We start from the raw sequence: 24,819 nt of genomic DNA, 5'->3' as shown, positions 1-24,819 counted from the left end.
CTCTGTGTGTGTGTGCGCTTATAACCATATCTTTACCTCCTGACACTATCTTGAGATCATTTCAAGACAGCTTAGTTATCTCTACAAGTGGCAACGTTGGGTCCCACTTCTTGTTTGAAATAAAGCTGGTAGGTGTGTTTGCTGCCTCAGCCTCGGAAAGGAAAACATCTTGCAAACTAAGTTAGGACTCTGAGGAGGTCCGTTGTTTAGTAGCTGTCTCATCAGCAAATGCGAGTTTCAGAACTTTTTCCTGGCTGTTTCATTGCAATCAGATTTCCCCGCCAGAAGATATTCCGTGTGAATATGGCTTTGCCTCTTTTTCACCCAAACTCGGTTGTCTTTTAAAAAAGTAGGACTTTGAAAAAATTATATTTTCATGATGAGTAGTGATTGGAGGGCATTTATACACTACGTTGATGAGGGCGGTGTAACAGCCTATATGGAATGGAACACAAAAATGGGATCTAAACAAACTCAAAGGGGACGTTTAAAATGGGGGGCGGGGGAGTATTACAAGGGTTTGGGGTGACCACTCTCGGGAGAGAGTACGGTTTCGTGCACAGACTACAGGAATGGCACGGTGCCGCCTAAGCGGAGCCTACCCTTTGAAAAACATGCACAAAGAAATCCGTGCCCACGGGAAAGTTGCGTTTTGCCTGGCTAGGGAAGCTTTCAGATAACCGCCCGCCGGAGTCCGCAGCCCCGGGGGGGCCGGTGCCGCCGGGGCGGGCTGGGGCGCGCCGTGCGCCGGTGAGCAGCGGGGAGCGCGGGCACCGCGCCGCGCCCGTCCGCGGGTCCGGGGTCCCCACATCGCCTCCAGGGAATAGCGCCGCAGAGCCGTGCAAACGGCGGAGTCCGCGTCTTCTCCCTCCCTCCCTCCTTTTTCTTTTTTTTTTTTTTTTTTTTAAATAAGAATTTTAAGGGATTCTCCACAGGGAAAGGCAGAAGTTCCTCACTTTTCTCCGCGAATCTCCATTCCAGCCAACCTACGAAACCGTCTAAACACAGGATGCGGTTCTATTTACAGATTGGGGAAGAGGGAGAAAAAAAAAGGGGTCTAAAAGGGATTGGAAAACATAAATAGAATGGAGGGAGTGTTGAGAGTCAATGTAAAGGTAAATATTTGTACCTTCTTCGATCTTGTGTATTAGAGAAATACATGAAGCTTTTATCTGCGATTTTAATCAAGAAGTAGGCGGAGGACAAACATAAACAGTCCCATCTCGTGGCTGGGGCCATGCCCAGCCAGCCCGCCCGCCCTCCCCTCTCAGAGCAGCTTCGCCTGGGCAAACCGGAGCAGCGGCTCCCGCCTAGGAAAGATAAACCCTCGGAAAGGAAATAGTTGGATTAACACCACCCACCTCCCCCACACACACACTCCACCCCCCCCCCCCCCCCCCAAAAAAAAAAAAGGAAATGGTAAATACGGCACGGCAAACCCGAGAGGGGGAAGGGGTGGAGGAGCCCGAGCGGGGCCGGGAAGGAAAATGAAAGGTGTGACGGGAGATAAGCGGCGGGGACGGAGGAGAGCGACAAGAAGAAAGTATAAAGGGAAATACAAATGAGGAGCGAGGAAAAGTTGCCTCCGAGAGCCCAAGCCGGGGCCGCCGCGCCGCCAGACGCTGAAATATGATAATCAGAACAGCTGCGCCGCGCCGCCCGCAGCCAATGGGCGCCGCGCAGGCGTGACGTCCCCGCGCATGACGTCAGGCCAATGGCGAGCCGGCTGAGTTGGAGCAGAGAAGTTTGAGTAAGAGATAAGGGCGAGGCGAGTGCCCGAGCCGCCAGCGCCCAGTCCGGCACCGCCGCGCCGCCGCACCGCACCGCACCGCACCGCGCCGCTCCCGCACCGCACCGCTTACCGCACCGCACCGCGTTGCACGGCCGGACCCCGCCGCGCCCCCGGCGCCGCGCCCCGCACCGCGCCTCACCGCGCGCCCCCTTCTCTCTCCGCAGCCCTGACAGTGTCTCCCACGCCGGTGGTGTTTTGTTTTGCCTTTTTTTTTTTTTAATTATTATTTCGAGTCTCTATTTTTTTTCTTTTGTTATTACTGCTTCTACTTTTTTATTTATTTTTATTTGTATTTTTAGCGACAGCTCTCAAACCTACTTTGGGGTCTTAAAACGAAACCGTACACCATTTCACTGTGGACATTACACCCTCTTACAGATATGGGAGACATGGGAGACCCACCAAAAAGTAAGGCGGAATTTTTACCGTTGTTGGAATAAATGTGCTGTCTATTGTAATGGTTTCAGGCAGGCGAACTGCTAAAGAGCTGAACTTCATGTGAATGGTAGAGTAGGTGCCTTTGTTGCCATGCCTGCATGCTTGCTGTGTTTTAACCTCGTAGCCTTGTATGTTAATAGCCTGGGGTCCTGCTCTCTTTTAAAGTTTGGGGAGCAGACAGGATTTAAATGGGATCTCCAACCACGGAGCCTTAAATTGTCCTCGTGCTAGACTGTGGTGAGGCTGTCTGACTCTCCAGCACCTAGTCCATCTAGGGGAATTAGCATTAGACTTGCAAAAGAGAGCAAGTGACAACCGTAATGATGTTGTTCTTGCTAGCAGTTTCGAGTCCCGTCTTCTGTGGCAAAGGGCTGAATGGGAAGCGCACCCAGCCACGCGTTCATCGTTCCAGTCAGAGCCTCTTAAAAAATGAAATCAAACATATAGGTGCTCTCCCCGTAAGGCAAAGAGTCCAAACGAGCAAACAATAAAATAAAAATAAAACGAGGGAGTTTGGAGTTTTGATTCCGTGCAAGGCTTACAAAATGAGGACCTTCACCCCGAAGACTGTTCACATCTGCATTTTAACATATGTTCCGCCTCCTTTCTAAACGAGGCAAGGTTTTGATGGCACACTTCAATTACCATCCATAAGTGTAATACTCTTTAAAAAAACAAAAGAAAACAAAACAAAAAACAACACTCTCAGAGTACGCCCTATACGGGAACGACACTAGAAGTATGTTTATCTCTGTAGGAGAGTAAATGGTTAGTCAATCATGTATTTATTTTCATTTCAGAAAAACGCCTGATTTCCCTATGTGTTGGTTGCGGCAATCAAATTCACGATCAGTATATTCTGAGGGTTTCTCCGGATTTGGAATGGCATGCGGCGTGTTTGAAGTGTGCAGAGTGTAATCAGTATTTGGACGAGACCTGTACGTGCTTTGTTAGGGATGGCAAAACCTACTGTAAAAGAGATTATATCAGGTACGCCATTTACGTTGTTTAATTCTTCGTGAGATTTTTTTTATTATTATTATTTTTTTTTTTACTTTATGAATCTAACAGAGGCAGAAAGAGAAAAAAAACTTGAGAAAGAGGGTGAAAAGACAATTGGTATGTTTTTAAGTGATTTCTCCCATAGTTAGACAGGCGAGGAAAAAAGTTAAGAGTCGTCAAGTTTTTTATTCCACAGATTCAAATGTAAATTTCTGTATAAACAAAACAACATTTGAGAAGAACTACCTAGCGACCCTCCTGAGGATTTTGGCAATGCATCCTGTGATTCTAACAAAGTGGGAAATCGTAGGTAATGGAGAATATTTTCAATAGCGTAGATATTATAAGCAGCACTGAACTGATCGCTTTTTAGCACAATCTGAGAAACGCATCTCTCTGTGTTTTTGCAAAGGTATAATGGCATTCATAAGAAAGGCACTTCAAGCATGTATGCCGTAAAAATAAATACACGGGCAACTCCCCCCCCCCCCCCGCCCCCCCCCCTGCCCCCCCTAAACTAGGCCTATCAAAAACAAAAAAGCAAAAGGAAAACAAAAACAAAACCGAAGTTTCCTTCAGAATGAAGGATCCTTTTATGGGGAAGTTAAAACCTAAACCGAAATGTTTCTTCGCTAAAATAACTGACATTTAATCTTTTTAAATATTAACCCCTTTGGTGATATCTGACTGCCTTTTCTTTCTTATCTTATCTGTACTGATGAATTAGACAGAGCAGATCAAATTGCCCATCATCTGTTCGCGAACAATTGGGTATATTTAGATAATGGAACTGCTTCCTTCCTCACATTAAAATCTGGTAACTGATAAAATGTGAGAGTTGCCAAACCTGACACTACAGTGAAACCAAACCAGGAATTTCGAGTGTCTTTATTATTTGTGCTCCTGGGTCATGCTGATCCGTTTCAGTGTCGTCTACTGGGTTTGCCAAAACAGAACTTTGTATGACACTGAGGTATGGTCAGTATTTTTTTACTGACAGTTTTGGGAGCAAGTATCTACCTAGCCATCTAAGATATCTTTTCTAGTTTCTTTGCAATTTTGAATTGAAATAAATCACTTGAGTCTTTCCTTCTCCAGTGTACAATTCATAAGCAGATCATTCCTCCAAGCCATGTTGTGACATTATTTTCAAAGTTTTACCATGGCGAAAAACAGCCCACATTTCGCCCCCCCCCCGCCCCCGGACATTTAAACGCACTTCGGAGCCGTGCTTTTAAACGTTGTCCTTTCACTAATTTCAGATTAAAGGAAAACGTTTGGACTGAGGTGTTCACCTACCTCCTGCTAGAACTCAGCGGGCGAAATTAAACAACGACAAAAAAAATGCAGCTCTTTTATATTAATACACAACACATTTAATTTGCTACAATTTTAAAAGTAAGATATGAGTTATGTGCAAGTCGACTTTGGATTAGACCGTGAGCCAATCTATAATTGTCAGACATGTGGACAATCCCCCCAACTGTTGTACCTATTCATGCATACACTTTGTGATCGCTATGTTCTTCTGTCGTTTAGCTGTTTGGGGATTTTTCTTCTCAAAACCTTATAATTCGGAAACACGTAGCTCTGAATGTAGGCTTAGTACAGCTCTGTAGACACAGTAGCTAAATACGTGTGTAAAGAAACATGTCTACCCACAAGCATACCTCGCAGACAGTATCTCTAACGGAGTGTGCTGGTGAGGAAATGCGTGGGGATGAATATTAGCTCAGTTTTAGGAACAGCTTTTACAGTTCTGTGAACCGTGTGCATACACGTATGTGCGTGTGTCCGTACATTTGCGGGAAGATGTTAATTTTACTTAATACCAAGGAAGCTGGCTAAGGAGCACTCGGCGGGAGCCGAGGGACGGTGCACTTCTAGGCACCCGAGCTGGAGCGTTTTCTCCACTGATGTTCATCCACTGATGGGTAAATGTCCCCCTCTCCTCCTCGGGAGAGGAGGAACGCGCCACCCCCTCCAGAAACCCATTATTTTCCGTGTGGGTCTGTCAGCGAGAAGCTGCCCTTTCAACTCCTGCCTGTCCCTCCTCAAGGTGGGAACGCCAGGGGAGGCAGGGCAGAGAGGCGGAGGTAGGGGCAGGATGCGGAGTCAAAGCACCCAAAATGCCTTTTATTAGGGCCAGGGGAGGATAGTTACACTGCTATATATGTGAGCGCGTGTATATATAAAGGGGTGGGGGTGTGGGTGTGTGTGTGTGTGTCTGCCTATACTGTTGTATAAAGTGAACCTGGTGAGAGGGGGAAAGGAGAAGAGCCCTGGTCCCTGACAGAGCCACCCTGCCGCGTCCCAGAGGCTAAGTTGACGGTAGCCCGGGCATGCATTAAGCGGCAGAAGTCCTGAGTGGCTTCCTCGCAAAAATAATACCATTTAGTGAGGCTGGTACGTTTGTGCGTGGGTAGTGGACGGCAGCTTCGCCAGCCTCGCCTTTCCCCGCTTCACCCGGGCAGCCCGTTTCAGTCCCGGGCCAGGCTAGGTCAGGTTCCTCCGCCGTGAGGAGCGAGGGAGAAGGCAGGGAGGGCCCCTCGTCTGCATCCCGGGCGCTGGGGTAGGAGGGAGAGAGAGGTCGGCATCTCCTCGGAAAGGAAAGGGGTCGCTTTTTTTGTTTCTTCCCCTGTTCCTTCTTCCACCCCCGCCGCCCCTTCGCTCCCCCCTCTCCTTGCCCACCGGTGTGTTCGGATTCCGAGAGACTTTTACGGCTTGGGGATCAGAGCACCGGCAGCAAACGAATCCGTTTTATTCCTTTTCTCTTACGGCTTCTGTATTTTCAAGGCTTGTTAACTAGTGGACTGCGTGTGGCGCGTCTACGCGGGGCCACGGGGCTGCCCACGAGCAGGAGTGAAAACCTCTCTCTTTCTTTTTCCCCTTCCTTTCTTCTCCCCCCTCCCCTCCCGCCCTTCCCTGCCCTCCCCTTCCCCCTCCCGTGCTCTCCCTCCCTTCTCCTTCTTTCTGGGCTGGGCCCTGCTCAGGTTATACGGCATCAAGTGCGCCAAGTGCAGCATCGGCTTCAGCAAGAATGACTTCGTGATGCGCGCCCGCGCCAAGGTGTACCACATCGAGTGTTTCCGCTGCGTGGCCTGCAGCCGCCAGCTCATCCCCGGCGATGAATTCGCGCTGCGGGAGGACGGCCTCTTCTGCCGGGCGGACCACGACGTGGTGGAGCGGGCCAGCCTGGGCGCCGGGGACCCCCTCAGCCCCCTGCACCCCGCCCGGCCGCTGCAGATGGCAGGTACCGCCCGCACCCGGCGCCACGGAAGCCCGCGGGGTTTGGCGCCGCCCGGCCCGGCGCCTGGAGAGGGGGCCCTGCCGCTTGCAGCAGGTCCCGCGTCCCCGCGGAAAGGCGGCTCCGAGCGTGCGCGCCCGCGGAGAGGCGGTGGCGGCGCGCCCCGCGCCCGGGGCTCTGCCGCGGGTCCGGCTGCTGCGAGAGACGCCGGCGTACGCGGTACGCGTGAGGCGGAGACACCTGCGCAGGGGGCCGCACCCCCGCCAGCCTGCGCCCCTCCTGCTCCCGCCGCGCAGCGGGCGCGGGAGTCGCCCCCCCGGGAGCCTGAGCCGGAGAGGGACGAGCCGCTGCAGGGTCGGTGGCAAAGCGCAGACCCCGCTGTGCCCGGAGCATGTGGAGAAGCTGTTCTGAGCGCTGGTGGAAGCGGGGCCCGAAAAGAGATAGACTTCATAACTACAGGCGAGCACTTAGGCTGTAATTTAAAACTGTCAACAAGCTAATCTTCGGTAATTGCCTTTTAAAGTGACTCTGCCTTCTTGAAACGTTTTATGTGATTTGATGAGAATTTCGTCTTAAAACTCAGCATTGCAACTTCAGAGTCGCCCCGCCTTACAGCTTTACTTACACTTTTGGTTCTCGACGGGTACATCAGATACTCAGAGATGCTTAGCGCTAGGAAGGGTCATGTCTCTGATGCAAACTAGCCTGGACAATGCAAGGTTGGCCGGCTTTATTGCTGTGCAAGTAACTGTAACTCGAAAGGTTATTTACGAACACAGCTATGTTTAAACGGGCTCGTTTCCCGCTTCTGAGCGGCTTTCAGGTGACATATCTGCATATAGGGATAAAAAAAAAATCCTGTAGCTGATCAAGGCAAAATTTTAGAGAGATCGTGTGTGCTCCCTGTAACGTGTTTGTGCATGTCTCCAAAAGGCGTATTGTGTCGGCAGGTACAATACTGATAAGATTTGAAGCCTTCGTATTGTCTTCATCGCATTTGCTGATTTATTGTTATAATCAGAAAAGCCGGAGGCCGACTGTACAAAAGCGAGCATTTCTGAATATTAGCTAACCAGAATTTTAGAAAAAAAAAAAAAAAAAAAAAAAAGGTAGTGTTTTTATTTTTCCCTTGACTGGGTCAAATTACATCTAGATAGCTACAGCTATGTAATACAGGGAAGAATAGCAGAATCACACTATATTTTAGCTCTTGATATGACGCTACCCATAGATTTGCATTTCTTGACGGTTTCCACGAGTTGCTAGACTTGTTCGCCTTCTAAAGAATTGGTGAAACACTCATATTTTTTAAGTGTTCATCAAAAGTCGACACAAATTCACCTAGCACCTTCACTTTCTAGTATAGACCTCCGTCTCCCAAGTTTTGGAACACTGGGCTCTCACAAGATTTTTCTCCACGGTTACAGTGTAGCGGATTTGGCTTGTTTTGCTTTGATTTGGAAGCATCAAACTGCCGGGAGCTGTTGTACGTTATTGCGGTCTCTGGTTAAGCTAAACTAGATTCAGTATACAAGAGGCAGACCCGAATTATAATTGATTTAAGAAGTATTTTTTCATTAATTTGGGGGTCAAAAATCTGTTTTGGTAATTTGTCAGGAAATAAATACATAAAACCCTCCCCCTCCTTTCCTAGCACACGCACACCTTGGCGAACTCGCCCTCCCCTGTCAAGTCTCACAGGTTCAAGCTTCTGTCATTAAGCGGTTTAGGGGGGTGGTTTGTTTTTGCAAATTAATTATCTGTAGAGTCAGAAATGTCAGTCCTGTCACTCCACCAGTGCATAAAGCAGAGGAGGCTGCAGGAGTTCCGATAGATCTGACTGCTTGAGTGGTCTCTGAAAGAGGGTTCATCACAGCCCCCCCCCGCCTCCCCCTGTCCCACCAGCTTAGATTCATAGCCTCTGCAGGCTCCCTGCTTCCTACTCATGGGGATCCTGTTCCTCCCTTCCCCTTCCCTTACAGCAGAACCTATCTCTGCCAGACAGCCAGCTCTGCGACCCCACGTCCACAAGCAGCCCGAGAAGACTACCCGAGTCCGAACTGTCCTTAATGAAAAACAGCTTCACACCTTGAGGACCTGCTATGCTGCCAACCCCAGACCTGACGCACTCATGAAAGAGCAACTGGTAGAAATGACTGGCCTCAGCCCGAGGGTCATCAGGGTTTGGTTTCAAAACAAGCGGTGCAAGGACAAAAAAAGGAGCATTATGATGAAGCAACTCCAGCAGCAGCAACCCAATGACAAAACTGTAAGTGGCTTCAGCCTCTGACCGTGCGCTGCCTTCCTTCCCAAGGAAAAACGCCTGGGCTATGAACAGCCCGGCCAGACTCTGGGGTCGGTTTGACGCTTTTGATTTTGTGGGAGCTCCCTTAAAACAAAGCAAATGATACCGTTTAACTATTAGGCGCTTGTTTCTACTGTCAGTGCAATTAAAACAGACCACAGCGAGAAGCCGATATAGGCAGCTCAAGCTAAAACGTCTTTTTGTGGGGCTAAGGATACGCAGTGGATTAGACTAACTTCACTGCAGCATGAATTGCGACCTGCCGAGCTTATGGGATGTAATAAGCCCAATCTTGTGTAATATTTATATTGCAAATGCAAAGGACTCCTTGAGGGGAAAATAATGCTTTTGCCCTCTTCAACGGTTTTACACAGGAGTAAACCCAGAAGTAAAACCCGTCAGTAAAAGGGAAATTTGGTGCATTTTCTTAGCACTTTATATACTACAATGTGCATGAGTGTCTGTCAGTGCACTTACTGTAGAAAAAGACAAATGCAACCCAAAGTTTTTGGAATTGCCATCGTGTTTACAGGTTACTTAAAATATATATAGTTCTCGCACAAAAATACATTGAGCTTTTGTCTGCGGGCATATGCACATGTGATGCACATAAGCGGAGAGCGCTGAGTTCAGCAGAGCAAACTGGCTGTCTCCATTTTAAGCCAACTTTTTTTTTTTTTTTTTTTTTTTTTTTTCCCTGTTGTTGTTAGCCCACTTGAAGAAGAGTCTGTTATTCTTCCTGTGTATATTGACTGACCTGAGAATGACTATTAATTCATAAGGCTGCCTAGTTAAGTGGAATTTAAGGAGTTTCATTTTACCCTGTTGGAATGCAATAAAACACGATGTTACTAACCCGCCTGAACAATCTATTCATCGAGGCTTGGAGTTATTTTGTACACAGTGCCTGCACCACAGGGCATACTGCGAGGGCTGAGGTTTTTTTTTTTTTTTTTGGAAAGAACGAGTTACTGACGTACCCCAGGTTTGCCGTGCAGTGGATATACGATCCAGTTAAGGTCACGCAGAACAAAACCAGCTTGGATGCAAAATAGAAAGGCAGTATGATTAACCGTTTCTTATGCGAGCCGTGGATCGGCAGCCAAGATACAGAGTGCTCGTGTTTAAGAAAGCTTGGGGCGGAGGGGTTATGCCTTAAGAGAAATAGGAGGATTAAAGGGAAAGAAAGTAAACTTCCACCGTGATAAATGCAGCGGGTAGAAACAGGCTGACCTAGAGTAGAATAGAGTAAGACATTCACAGCAGATTAACAAAGCAAATACAAGCGACTGTATAGATAAGATAGAAAGCAGTTTATTGACTCAGCGCTTATATACAATAAAGTTAACCAAGCTCATTAACATCTTTTGCTGGGCTGTTTACAGAATATCCAAGGGATGACAGGAACTCCGATGGTGGCAGCTAGTCCGGAGAGACATGACGGCGGTTTACAGGCGAACCCGGTGGAGGTGCAGAGTTACCAACCGCCCTGGAAAGTACTGAGTGACTTCGCATTGCAGAGTGACATAGACCAACCTGCTTTTCAGCAACTAGTAAGTCGCGGTTCTCAGCCGGGGCAGGCCAGCCTGTACCCGGGCCAGAGCAATGGGGGGATTCGCTGAACGTGCCGAATACCCTCAGAGAGATGAGCAATCCAGACTAGCCGGGTTTTCCTGAAATTGCAAGGTGAGCATGGTGGCACTCTGTAAATGTGTCGAACTGAACTGATTTAATAGGGCTTGGTGCAAAATCTACCTTAGTACACAGCAGAGCTCTTGCCGAGTTGAGTGGAAGCTGGATAAGGCCTGACCCAGGTCTGAGACTAACTCAGATCACACACTCTTGAAAACTGAAAGCATCTCTATACAGAGAACTATAATATTCTTCACGTGTCATTTAATTGTGTGTACATTTGAGAAAGAAATTTCTAAAATTCATCTCTACCACCTTCGGACCGACTTTGCCTTTATACTGTAGGGTGGATTTTAAATATATGATTACAATGTCAGCCTGTGCCCTTGTTTTGTCGCACAAACGTGAGTACCTTAATTAAGTTTTTGAAGTCCTTGTTTTAAGTATGTACCTCTACATATAACTTTATCTATATATACGTATATACACACAAGAATATAAAACCTACATTAAATGTTGTATTTTAGAAAGAGAATTATTAATACATATTCTCGTGAAAAATTCAAACAGTATAATAAACTGCCTTAAGCAGAAAGAAAACAGACCTTTTAGAATAAACTCTGTTCTTAACTCACTTCCTTACGCCTACGTCATTTGGCAGCTCATATGGGACCATATCATCACACAGGCCCAACAAGGTGAATTAAGGACAATTTCCTTACCTAAGTGTGTTAAAACCAGATCTTTAAAATAATAAGATACGTTGTGTATGTTTGTTTCTTCAGTGATTCAAAATAATACTTAGTGATGAAAAATTAACATATAGTCCCTTTTTGATCCATTGGGCATATTTTTGACATGGAACAATGGAAGATAGAGGTTTGTAACCATGTCTAGAACTGTTTTCAGACCTTTTCAGTTTAGTGTCACACTCTCTTGCAGGATTGTTTTTCTTTTGCCCCGTGGCAGGCTGCAGCATGCTTTCCTCCCCTGGCACACCGTGCTTGCTCGGGAAGCTGTAGCACAGCAGCAGGGCTGTTTGCATCATCTTACCTCTAGAGCAACCACTGGTATTCCTGCTTTAATCAAGCTGTCAAGCATACACAAGAAAAATTGATCTCCTTTGGCTGCCTTACTTGTTGTGCCTTAACAGAATAGTAGACTTTAAAAACCTTTGATGCAGGGAATTTTTGTATGAATTAGTTCTAAAAAATACCAACAAAACAACTTAAACCAAATAACCTGTGGAATGGAAAATGAATAGTCCAAATACACACATGCATATGGGTAGGTACATCATTAGATAGACAGATGAACATTGATATATATGGGTCATAATGTCTGATACTGAAAAGAGTTAAAGAATTGTAGATGGAACAGACAGTTCATCGACCGTTCAAGGCACGTCTGTAATCTGGAAAGGGCCTTAATCACAGGATTGGCCCGCTAAATAGGTGCCAAAGAAATGCTTTTGGATCAGCAAAGCTTCACCCTTCAAATCATGTCTTTTCCCAACGCTGCTCCTAAACTAACGGGAGCCGCGGGGCACATTAGGATGGAGAAGTGTGACCTTTTTTATCAAACTGACTCTCGTTAAAAAGAGATAGCACCCGCTTCACATCACAAACGAAAGAGGATGGCTTGTTTCAAATGTCTTCTGCTCCTGGATGCTCCTTCCAGGTTTATTTTAGTATGTGCACAAAAGGGGAAAAAAGTAACGTTGCAGTTTCGTGTCAAAAAAACACATGCACTCTTAAATAATTGACTAGAACATCCTGTTGGAATTGCCACTCTTGCAAGACAAGGAAGAAGGCCTCATTAGTAAGTTTGGTTTGTTTGTTTGTTTATTTGCTTGATTATTCCGTCTTTTTTTTTTTGTGGGTTGTTTTTTTGTGTTTTTTTTTTTTTTTTAAACCTGCTTTTTTTTTTTTTTTTTTTTTTTTTTTTGCGGTGATTTGACCAAAGGCTTGAAGAAGATTCCTGTGAAGTCAATGGGGAAGCTAAACAAAGAAATAGTGACACAGCCTCCCCTGGAGATGTATCAGGCTGTTTGGCTGCATGCCTGTGTATTTATTTTTGCGTTCTTGTTCGTCTGTGCATTTTCTTTCATTGTTACAGTTGAAACAAAACTTCTTTTTCTTTTTTTTTTTTCTTTTTTTTTTTTTTTTTCCCGGCAGGTTAATTTTTCAGAAGGAGGACCCGGTTCCAATTCTACTGGAAGTGAAGTAGCATCAATGTCTTCTCAGCTGCCAGATACGCCCAACAGCATGGTAGCCAGTCCTATTGAGGCATGAGGAACATTCATACAGATTTCTGTGTTGTTGTTTCTGCCCTTACCCTCGTACCTGTTGGAGAGAGTGGGAAAGTGATCGCGTTGGGACTCCGAAATTTAGGGGGAAAAAGTATTTAACAACCCTGTAATGAACCTAGCAAGAAACCGCTCCATGAAATGAACGGAGTCATGTTTGAAAAGACAAGGTAATATGGTAGCAACACTGTGAAGACAATCATGGGATCTTACTAGAATAAATACTAAAAAACAAAAAAACAAAAACAAAACAAAACAAAAAACACAAAAAAACCCAAACCCCGCGCTGTTCAATGATCAGAGGAAGATCGAAAAGACGTTTTCAAAACGTAAAGGATTTGTACTCGTGGATCTCAAAAAAAAAAAAAAAAAAAAAAAAAGTGAAAAAAATTATCTTTTTATTTGACTGCACGTCTTAGGGAGAAACCAAGGTAGAGGGACTTTCTATCCAGTCCCTCCCAATCCGAATGGTGCTGTTTCTATATTGGTGATTGCCTTGCCAAAAGGAGCTCCAGTAGGTTTTCCATCACCAGAAAAGAGACGATTTAACCCTGCATTATTGAAAGATTCATTGCAGGAAGGTGGAGCTGCATTGGTTTGCAATGTTGTTTTTAGTTGACTCTTAACAAGGGGTTGTTTCCTGGGTCTCTTCTAGCATGTACTGTAGCGGGGTTTTGATTTTGTTTGGTTGCGATCTATCAAGTCTGAAGCGATTAAAAATAGGTTTTTGAATTTCTCTTTAAAAACCAGTTTATAAAAGCATTGCAACAAGGTATACCTCTATTTTGCCACAAAGCGTCTCGGGATTGTGTTTGAAACGTGTCCGTCCAAGAACCTTCCCCTCCCCCAAAGATGTGTATAGTCATTGGTTAAAACGACTGTTTCTCTCTCTCTCTCTCTCTTTCTCGCTCTTTCTCTTTCTCTCTTTCTCTCTTTCTCTCTCAATCTCTCTCTCTCTTAAAAGAAAAAAAAAAGTAAAAAAAAGAGTAAAAAGTAAAAAGAAAAAAACACTTTTTTTTGTTTGCTCTTACATTGCAAAATTATAAAGTAATTTATTATTTATTATCGGAAGACTTGCCACTTTTCATGTCATTTGACTATTTTTTTGTTTGCTGAAGTAAAAGAAAAAAAAGGAAAAAAAAAAAAAAAAGAAAAGATTGTACCGTGGTCTTTGAATTATATGTCTAATTCTATGTGGTTTTTGTCCTTTTTTTTTTTTTTTTCTTAAATATTATGTGAAATTAAACCGCCATATGTAGAATTATTATATCTTCAGGACTATTTCACTAAATAAGCGTTTGGAATAGAGAAAATAATAATAATATTAATATTAAATAATGAACAAAGTTCCCTCTTTTAAATATTTACAAGTTAGCAGCTAAAATACCTGAAATAAAATATTGCATGCAAAGCAGGTCGTTAGTGAATAAAAGGAGTGTGATATTTTATTGCAAGTATTAACGACCAGCTTGTAAATTTCCGTTTCAACAACTATATCAGGGCTAGTTGAATGCCTTAGCTTTCAATCGATAACGTTAGAAACTCTCTTGTTCCCCGCCCCCCCCATCCCTTGCTCTTAAAAGTGATATTACTCTAGGCATGATCTGACATAACGTTAAGACATCTAAAGAACTAGGAGCTCAGGCTTTTTGCTGAGTTCCATTATTTTTTAAAAATAATAAAAAGAAAGTGCTGTATACCAAAGCCTCGTTGTTGAGATTGTTGAAGTGACCTGTACTTTAAGTATAAGCTGATAAAGGGGATGCTTTTTTGCTTAACAAGTCAAGTATGACCATTATTTATCAATGTCTGCTGTCAAAACGATTGAAAAATGCTGCAGGAGGAATAGGTTGTGGGGATATTGCTGTGAAATTGCACGAATGGTGTTCCTTACTTTCTGTCGACTTCCCTCTCTTCACTCCCTTTTTTCTTCCTTTTTTTTATTTGCGGGGGAGTGGGTGGTGAAAGCTAGAAACGTGGGCGATTTCTTAGGGGAAAATAGAAAGAAGAAAAAAAATAGGAAAGGGTTGTTTTTGCTCCAGTCCAAGTACTCTGTAGTGCTCCCGGCCAGCACAAGACAAAAGCTCCCTTTAAAAACCCTTAACAAGTGGAATATACAGAGATTTTTAGTCTGACAAAGACAAGTTGGTTTGCATGACAGTTACTCCAAACCCTAATGTTTTCTTAACATAACCTTCTTTTTCCTCCCTCCTCACCGTCTCAGCCCACCACTGAGCAAACTCAGCTATAGAGACAAACCATTTCGACAGTACAGAGAACATTAAAAAAAAAAAAAAGGTTAAAAGTCTAATACAAGGATTTCAATCATCCTGATTAGAAACTGGATTCATTTTGTATGCTCAAGTGTAATACATTTTTGAGTACTTGATAAATATTTAAATAAATATGAAATCTACCTTAAACTGTGTGTTCAGTAACTCTTGTGTTTTCATGCAGGATCAGAGGCTTGGTACGACGCTTCGGGGGGCGGGAGGGAGAAAGGGTGTCATTTTTGCCCGGTGGTCTAACGTGTAAGTTGTTTGAGTCGCTTACTGACGGCAGGGGGTCAAAGGGGGAGTCTGGAGACCGAGTCTCAGACTCGGGGTGGGGGGTGTGTTCTTAATGGGCGCTGAAAACCTGTAAGGTTAGGGCACACGGGGGCCTTTGCGTTCGCCCTTTATGGCCTGGATTCTAACGTGTAGATGGGAAGCGCGGCCACTCCGCGGGGAGAGGCGCAGGGTTACGCCGGGGCGAGGGTGACCCCGCGGGAGAGCAACCTGCACGCCGGGGCGTTTCTGAGATCCGCCCTCCCTCCTCCCCAGGGCAGGACCTTCCGAACGGGAAGGTCTGTCGTCTCCGAGCGCCCCGCAGAAAGGGAAGACGAATTTTGGCTGTCGCTCCTTGCGAGGGGGAAGGCCCCCCCAGCCCTGCGCGGGGTCGGGGCTGCGCTGCGCGGCGCCCCGCGGTCCCGGCGCGCCCTCCCGGTGGCTGGGGCTGCCGACGAGATAAGCGTCCCACCGGGAGGCAGGGGTTTGTGTTTGGGCTGCCGACGGAGAGCCTTGCTCCTCAAAGCACACAGGGCAGCGTGACTTCGGAGGGCTGCAGCCGCGCTCCGATTCCTCGGTTCTGCAGAGGGCTGCGGGCGGGAGCCCCACTCGGGATGTGCCTGCACCCCTCACGGAGGGCCTGAGCCCCCCCAGCCTTCCCAGGGAGTGCTGTGGTCGCCTCTGTGGAGGCCGTTCGGGGGTCTCCGCGCTCCCCCGGCCACCGCCACCCTGATCCGGCCCGCCCTTCTGCGCAGACCTGCGGCCCCTGGGTCACACCGCAGCCTGCCCCCTCGAAACTTCAGCTAAACAAACATCGTTTTATTTTAAGATTATTTCTTTTGCGGGGAGGAGAGGGTTCTTTCATGGCTTTTGGTTCCCTTTTGCATTTCATATATTTGTGGCATATTTCTTCCCTCCCCCAAACCTTTGAGTATTATCCGCCGTGGAGCAAATAGAGACAAACTTTCAGGCGGTCCCTCCTAGCGCCTTCAGGAGAACACCCTTCCTGAGCTCTGGCAGGAAGATTTGTGCAAGCGAGAGAAAACATCCTCTTCATGAAATGAGTGTCCTTATAGTGCTCTGTGCAGGTTCCTGCTCTGGTTCCTCTTTCCGATACGGGCGAGGGCGGCAATTAGCAGTCCTAGGTCTGCCTGTTCCCCTCTTGCTGCAGCCTCTCTTAGTAATGTCAAATAAGGTCCATTAAAGCCTGCGGTAATTTCTCTGAGAATTTCGTTTGCACACAGAGAGACCAGTATTCAAACTCTTCTTATTTCAATATTTGTACCAGGTTAAATAGCTCTCAGCATCTCCAGCCAATGTAGCAGTGAGACGCAGAACCCGGGGACGTGAATTCCAGCGTTGAGATCAGCCGAACATCTCAACCAGTAAGTGCTTGCCTTTATATACATATGTATGCATACATATCTTAACAAATCCAATGTTGGGTCACCCAAAAGTGGGCAGCGGGGAAGGAATGAGGGCCCCCGCGGCGATGCCGGCCCACGGTCCGCCGCAGCCCCAGCGCAGAGCCCGGGACAGAGCTGGAGCGGGCTAAGGGTCCGTGGTGCCGGGCGGGTTTCATGGGCACCGAGCCGTCCTCGCCCCCTCTGCACGCCCGACACGCTGACAGCGTTTTACGGTATGAGGTGCCGCTGCTGGAAGCTTTGCGTGCTTCAGCGGAGCCGTAAGTAGTTAATAAAGGGGCTGGAAAGAGATCCTGTTTACTGATTGTTCCTGATTGTTGTTTTCTTGATAACAGAGCAAGCCACTGAATGACTGTTTGAGCTCAGGCGCCACAAACATAAACCTAACAGCTCCCAGTGTGCCGGCCCTGCTGGAGGATCACTCCTCACCTCCCGGGACTTGTGAAGTGCAGGCGGAGAAAGCAGCTCCCAAGGAGGCAGGCACCGGGGGGCGGGGGAGGGTCGTCTGTATGACCGACCTTTCCATATTCCACGGTATCTGCCGTCACTAGCCAGGGGAAAGAGGTGCAAAATTAATCGGTGCCTTTCCCCGAGCCTCCTGCCCGTGCCGCAGGACGGGGCAGGCTCTGTGCACCGCCCCTCGCAGCATCGCAGACGAGAGATGCGGCTTTTACACCAGGCTGCTCTTTCGTTTGAGTTTCGTTGCATTTTCCTGCAGCGGCTAAGCGTCACCAAACAAGTGCTTTGGGCTTGTCCGGGGCCGGAGAGGGAGGGAGAGGAGGCAGGGAGGGCGTCCCGTGTCCCGGGACCGGCAGCACCGGGGCAGCAACCCGACCGGGCGGCCCGGTCGCTCTCCGCCGCAGTTGCAGCTGGATTGATTACCGGCAGCTCCGGATATCCCCTGGGGTGTGTGGCGGGGGGAGAGAAGGAAGGAGAGGGTTGCAAACCAGGATTTGTGCTGGAGTGTCTCTTTGCCTTTTTTGTTGTTGTTGTTTGTTTTCTTTTTCTCCCGGCAGACAAAACAGGGCAAGGTGTGTTTGTGGGAGAGAGAGAGGGCGGAAAAGTTTTCCAGAACTAAGTGACACGGACCAAAACAGAGCTCAGCTCCTATCTCCGGGCAGACCTCGGGTGGCAATGGGAAGAGGAAAATAGGGTGTTACTGTGGCTTTTCTTTAGGAGGGCTGTTCAGGTCGGTAGATCTCCAAGGCTAATCCAAACAACCCGTTTGACTTGTGAGGTCCGGAGTCTAGACAGAGCTGGTGGCTCGGCGGCTCCTTATCTGGTTTTGGAATCAGCCAAAAGAGACTTTTCTTAATGTCCACAGCAGCACTGGGATCTGCCGGGGCCGGGGAGCCACCGCACCTCGCAGACAGGACAACAAATACACCCACCACCTGGAGGCTTTACAGTCCGCTTTGTTGTTCCCGGGCCGCCGCGGCTGCGGCCCTGCCTCCCCCCGCCCCCGGCCGCCGGGCAGGGGTGACCGGCGGGCCGCTCAGTGAAACGGACACCCCGCTGCTTGCCACCGCAGCTGCCCCTGTCGCCCCCCGGGCACCGAAGGGCCACCCCTGCGGCAGGATGTGGCAGTGGGCACTGGAGCCCCGCTGGGGTCAGGAGTGTTGTTTTTTCTTTTTTTCTCCCCCCCGCTCCCCGGCGTGTGTGTGTTTGTTTGTCGCTACTGGTATATTTTTTTTTTTCCTGTTGAAGTTTTGCAGAGAATGGGAAAAAATATGCAAACTCACTTTTGTTCACCAACACTAAGGAATGATTGAAGCAAATCAATTAAGAGAGAGGAAGTCAGTCTAGATACAAGATCTTCTTTGGGAGTAGAAGATTGCCTCCTGTATTAGTCGCTTTATGCTGAGCTTGTGGGTCCTGGAAGCTGTAAAGCTTGTTTGAGGCGTTTGGGATCAATCAAAACATTTAACTCAATAGCAAGCAACATTTTGGAAAGTAGGGAGAAAGTGGCATCTTTTGGTCAGATATCACTCTATTTATTCATTTCTTTTCGTGAGCTTTCAAACTCTCCTGGCACATTGGGCGGGTGGCTGGTGGGTTTCCAGGTTTCTGAACAGTGCATGAGCCCATTCACCACCTCTGCTGCTTCTCTTACCATAACACAAAACGGTTTGCTGCAAATCTGTGTGATTCCTCTCCAAACTCTGTGCTGTTTCTCAGTGTGGTTGAGTTCAGGGCCATGATATCCCATTTGGAAGAAAGCAAGCTGATTGCTCTAACTATGATACACTGATATGCTATTTGCAGGGGATATTGTAATTGAGTTTGCTAATGTGGAATTATGAAATTTGCCAGTGGGTAGGACTCTTTCTCTGTGCAGTTTAGAAGGCTTGTGGGTAAGTGCTGTTTTTATAGATTTAGTAGTTGCAAATTTCCTCGTGTACAGAGCAAATTATATTGCAAGGCTTTTGTAATAATTTTCCATCAAACACATTTAAACCATTTTAAACTCCCTATAACTCAGGGAATTTAGGATCAAGAGAGCAACATTTCCGAGAAAAGGAATCTTAACCATGATCCTGGTACTCCTCTTTTTTTTTTTTCTCATGGGTAAAACCTTGTGTTTATTTTTAACTGTCACAAATACAAGGTGTTGTTTGAAAAGTGTTAAACTTAGCAGGTATATAGAGATAATACTGACGTGTCACTGTGCATGATAAAGTAAAATATGGTGGGAATTAACTTGAAAAGTTTATGAAGGTTTTAGCTACAGCCCATAAATTAACCTTTTTTACAAAGTTACGATGATATGTAGAAGATCTTACAATATATATGACACTTAAAAAAATACTCCAATATTTGGAGCCCAAACATTTTTTCCCCAACTTGAAGACACAAACTGAGGTCCTAGTCCTCAAAGAGTTTACCATAAGTAATCTGAAGTAATTAATATTAGACCACTCTAGTGAATCAGGAATTGCAGGAGCAAATTTTCTAGTTTACACAGGGCCTTCTGTGAAGGTAATGAAAGATTTGCTGCCAACCTCTAGTGAAGCAGGAATGCGTAGCTCCGAATCCTCAAATCTAACTCTCACTGAAGTTAGTGTCAAAACTCCTGTGGGACAAAATACGTGTGGGTATAAAATCAGTGCTGTGATTTTGTAGGGGAAAATAGCAATTTCCTTCCCACTATTCTATTTTTTCCCCATATTTGTCTTAAATGACTGCATAATTTTCTATTATAAGAGAAAACCCCTCTTAAACTACCAGTGCATCAGTAAAAACATCTTGCTTGATGTGGTAATCAGAAACAGGAGCCAATAACTCATCTGAGTGTATAGAATATTACAAAATAAAACAGCCACTCCCTGTCTCACTTAGTGCTGCCTAAGGCAAATTCCATACACTGTGAATGCTGGGGTAGGAGAATACATACAAATTACTTACATTATATTTTACAGCAGAGAACTCTTAGCAAAACTTAAAGAATTAGCCCCACACCAGCTCTGAAGTTCTAATTTACAGGTATTTCACCTTCATGCTATGAAGCAAGGAAGGTTTTACAGGATTTGTCTCTACCAGTGTGACTCAAATTCAGGCTTGTTCTGAGCCAGGCAACTGCCCAATTGTCTGTTGCAGAATGGTCCCAAACTTCACATACAGCAGTCAGTGGATTTGAAGTGTGCTTCACTGCAGGGTTTCCTTCAGTGAAAATGAATTGATAGTAAATGTTTTTTTTTAACTTTACTCAGATTCTTTTTCTGCAACAAGAGTTTAATGATTTTAGCACTTGAAAGGCCAGAGCTTTTCTAGTTCAAATAACCTTATTCAGGACTGGGCCTTTTCCATCTGAAAACCTAGTGGCCAGAGACCTCAAATTGTTGTATCGCTTTAAATGGAAGTATTTTAGTCCAGCATTCATTCCAGATTTTACTGTTTAGTGTAAACTGGGGAAACAACTAACTCCTGGTGTTCATACAGGAGCAGTATTTTCAAGACATTAGATGCATCTTAATCACATTTTTTTAATACTAGGTTTTTAAATCTCTGTTCTTGTGATTCATCATTTTTCTTCTAATGAGTTAGTTTTCAAGGCATCTTTGCCTGTTGTTCCAGAAAGCACAGCTGTTTTATGCCCTGATCTTATTTTTTTTTCTGAGTAAAGCCTCAGTGGACTTTCAGAGAGTCATGTGTCCTCAATTCAGTTGAGCCCATCCTGTTTCAAAGTCAGCAATCTCTGGCAATTATATAGTGGCAAAGTCAAGAACATTTAGATTTTTGCAATGACCACCACATATCATATTTCTTTGTGGTAACAACACTATTATGAGGTACTTCAGAGCAGAAGAACTGGTCATTAAAACAGTCCTGAAAGTGAAATTTCACCATTTGGGATCTCTGTTCCACAGTATGTTGGGTCTTCAAAACTGATTATATTAGGGAAATGCATTTGCAGTTTTCTTTTAACTTACTAAATCATTATCACAGTGGAAAAAAAAAAAAAAAAAGCCCAGAAGATTTTAAGAAAGGCATATGCCACTTCTTACAACTATCAAATCAGAATTATTCTTGGTCAGTTTGCTATTTTTCCTGGTGAATATTTTGTTTATAAAAAGACGTTTCTTTCTGAAATCATTAGGTCATTCAAGTAGGGATTCATTTGAGGGTGCTTACAACTGTTCCACAGTTGTGCAGTGCCTAATACAATGAGCCATGCTCCTCACAGGCCCTTAGAGCAATGCTGTAACCAACATGGTTGATAGTAGTAAATAAAAGAACAGAGTGATGTTAATACAACTCTACAGTAATAATCGGCTAATATAGACATAAAGCCTTATCCTATAGATGTTAAATTTCCACAAAATAATTTTTCAACACTGCTCTTGTTCCTGTTTCTATGGCAAAATTGTTGCTAAATTCCACAGCAGAATTTGGTCTCTTCATTCAGCAAGTGCCTCAAAAAAATAATGGGAAGAAAGAATGAAATAGCATGACAAGTAGCAGCAGTGCAATTAGCAGTACAAGTTTTATGCTGCAAGGACTGAGTCTGCATGGAAAAAAAGCTGAAAACTGAAGGTCTGGTACTGCAGCAGCAAATGTTTGGCTGACCATTATAGTCACTAAAACAATATGCTTATTCTTCAGAGTTTTGTCTGCCATAACTCTATGCCTTATACTTCAGCAAGTATTTTTTGTTTTGATATACATTTGAATATACTGCTGGACCAAAGGCAGTCATAAAACAGCTGTCAATCAAGCAGAGATTACAAAAAAATTAACCAGTTAATGATCAATTAAGTATGGTGAGTTATCCGCTCCAATTCTTAATCATGTCTTCCAGTCAGGTGGTGTTAAACTGAGTTGCTCTTTAGTTACTGATTGTTTCATTTTTTCCTTTTTTAATATTGTAAAATGTTTCTTATTTGGGGATGAAAGAGAATAGAGTTGGGGGAGAATGTGGATGTGAATGTGGAGTCTAAAGGAACAAAGAATTAGTGCTTCCAATTAGGTCAGTGAAACTCACAGGGGCAGTAGAGTGGTCAATGCAATTGTGAGGGCAATGTGGAAGAGAAAAAGGGAGGATGGAGGCAGTTCATGTTTACCTGTGACATGACACAGAGCCTATGACACCCTGATAATGCTCTCTGGTATTGAAGCCTTTGTTTCATGGTGCAGCTGAGCCTTGCATGAGCTCGTGAAGGGGCTCACCACTAGTGAGAGGCAGCAGAGCTCCTCTGGGAAAGGATGTTTTTGTGCTGCTTCGGCAGAGGCTGAGGAGTCCTTGGATAGGATCGTTAGACAGGTACTCTCTTTCTAGGAGGGTTGCTGAAAAAAGCTGTGGCAAACTAGTTCCCAAAGCATAGAGCTGCCTCAAATTCACATCTGCACAGAAAGAGGCACTGACCACAATGAGAGCTGATCTCTTGATGATGGATAGAGATCAGGTGTCTCTGATGAACTTTCTCATGCCTTTGTTACAGCTGAGATAAGTATTGGTGGCTGGTTTGCACAGCTTACAGTGGAGACCTGGGCTTGTGTTTCAGTCAAGGCTTTCTCCCTCTCTATGAAAGCCTCCAGAGCAGTTGCAGGGAAACTGGGGCAGGGAGCTGAAAATTCCCTGTTCTTGAGTGTGACTGCCTGCCCTTGCCTTAATGCATCACTGCTCTTCCTCCCCCTGCACCACTCAGGCCGCGACCTGGAAGTCTCCAGATGTGGGAGAGCATGTCCCTGGCTGTCTCCTTGCCCTGAGTTCCCACACTCCTCAGTCCTTCCTCCAGCACAGGCTGTTCTTGCTCTGGCGGTGCAGGCCCAGCTATGTGCAGGATGCTGTGGCCGGCTTGGGTGAGGCTTCATCTGTGTCTCCTCCCTCTCCTCAGCTATCGTGGAATCCATGCATGTGCTTTGTGACGAGGTGAATGCCTCTGTCCAAAAAGCTGGGACGTGAGACTTAGAACATGACACCTGCTGTTTAAAGCCTGTGATGGGAAAGAGCCAGTGTGTTCCTGCAGGCATCCTGCCCAAGCATGGCACTTCTGAGAAGGTGCAGGCTGAGGCCATAAATGCACCTGTGCCACGTGCTACCTGGAGAGCACCTGCAGCTCTGTGCTAGTGCCATGCTTGGTGTGCCTGGGAGCCTGCACCATGGCCAAAGCTTGAGAGAGAGCGAGGGCTGTCCACCCTCTGGGGGTGAGCTTCAGTGGGGCAGAGCATGTGCTGCAACAGCTACTTTTGGACACCCGGCTCTGTAATGGAGGTACAGGCTGTGGAGCAGCATCTCACACCATGGTGGGTGGATGGGGAGATCTGAGTGCTCCTGAGTGGGGTTCACAGAAAAACAGCTGCTGCTTACTGAGCAGAGGGATATATTGCAGATGCTACCCTTCTTTGGGGCTGTGCTACTAGAAGTCATCTCTCTCAGAATTTACAGCCCAGGCCCTTTCTTAATAGCAGGCACTTATGTCCTTCCCCCCCCCCCTTTTTTTAATTTGGGTGATACAAAGTATCATATTTAACTTTCAGAAGATGTCTGAAGCCCTAGCTCCCCCTGCTCTAAAAATGATCAGTGGTTTCAGCATTTACTTAGGACTTGACAGACCTGGTTTTAGATTCCCTCCATGCCTGAGGGGATGCAGCCATGTGTCCTTCCCCCAGCCAAGGCAGTCAGATGTATGTATACGGCTGGTGTGTGGTTGTGTGTTGCAGGGCATTTCCATCCTACCCACTGAAGTTATTCAACAGCACAGGGAAGACTGGAGAGAGGAAATGAGAATATGATGGTTGAAACCTGTGTTACAGGAAGCAAGTTTGAGTTTATTTGGAGGATGGGTTTTGTCTGAGGTGTGTGGCCTGTCAAGGAGCAGGTAGGCCTCAGCATACATGCATGCAGAGCTGTGGGTGTTTGAGAAATTCTGATGTAGAAAACTGAGGCCTCTCCAGAGGTCAGATGGCTCTGGGAATGGTCATCAGGTAAGCAAAGTTTTAAGAAGATCCCAGTTTTGGGCCTACGTGCTTAAATCACACCCAAGCTTCATGCTGGGCACCTTACCCCTCTTTGGAAAGCCGCTGCTGAGGTGTTTGCAAGTGTGCTGACAACACTCACCAGAAGGGGCCCAACTGGAAGATGTGGCCAGCTTCCATCTTCCTAGCAGTGTTAGAGAGGTGTGGCAGGGGTCGTGCAAGGGAAAACGGGGACCCTCAATCTCTGCCTCATTTAACTTGCTCACTGCTGTCAAATGCCTTGCCCAGTGTGTGGGTGACACTTGGAAATGTCTGAGAGCTTGCTGGTCACAGGTTGGTCTGCATAAGGCTTAAGGCAATGGCACAGGCTGGAGGAAGATTCCAGCAGGTAAGGCAGAGCTGGTACCTGCCCTGCTCACCAGGGAGTCTGCTGGCTGTCAAGCTGGAAGCATTACTCAGGCTCTGGCTGCTGCTAAGTGATCCCATCTCAGCAGGTGGAAGGCAAGCTTACCCACAACACTCCCCCATAATTTTCTGGTGAGACATTTGTTACTAACTTTTGGATGAAGACTTTGCTTTGTGATCTGTGCCCTGACACCTAGGTTCTTGCAATGGTTTTTTATAGCATCACTCTGTGCTACAACTCGATCAGAGTGTCACGTCTGCTCGCTAAGCAATGTATCTTGCTGGGAACACGAGATCAGTGTTC

At 46.1% G+C, this 24,819-nt stretch overlaps 1 protein-coding gene across 2 annotated transcripts; it reads left to right on the top strand.

The window, feature by feature from the left end:
- Positions 1-1,574: 1,574 nt before the first annotated feature.
- Positions 1,575-15,147, top strand: ISL1 (ISL LIM homeobox 1). 2 transcript variants are annotated; one of them, XM_074856611.1, is made up of 7 exons: positions 1,575-1,979; positions 2,092-2,200; positions 3,031-3,220; positions 6,226-6,485; positions 8,462-8,748; positions 10,170-10,337; positions 12,594-15,147. In XM_074856611.1, exons 2-7 carry the CDS (start codon positions 2,173-2,175, stop codon positions 12,708-12,710), a joined length of 1,050 nt encoding a protein of 349 aa, XP_074712712.1. In that variant the 5' UTR covers positions 1,575-1,979; positions 2,092-2,172; the 3' UTR covers positions 12,711-15,147. The 2 variants fall into 2 exon arrangements, with proteins under 2 accessions (XP_074712712.1, XP_074712713.1); XM_074856612.1 differs by having other exon boundaries at positions 1,575-2,200; positions 8,465-8,748.
- The last annotated feature ends 9,672 nt before the right edge of the window (positions 15,148-24,819 follow it).

This window comes from Strix uralensis, chromosome Z (genome assembly GCF_047716275.1).
Source record: "Strix uralensis isolate ZFMK-TIS-50842 chromosome Z, bStrUra1, whole genome shotgun sequence".
In the NCBI taxonomy this organism is placed as follows: Eukaryota; Metazoa; Chordata; class Aves; order Strigiformes; family Strigidae; genus Strix; species Strix uralensis.
The sequence above is the reverse complement of the archived record's forward strand: the minus strand, read 5'-3'. Positions and strand labels throughout refer to the sequence as shown.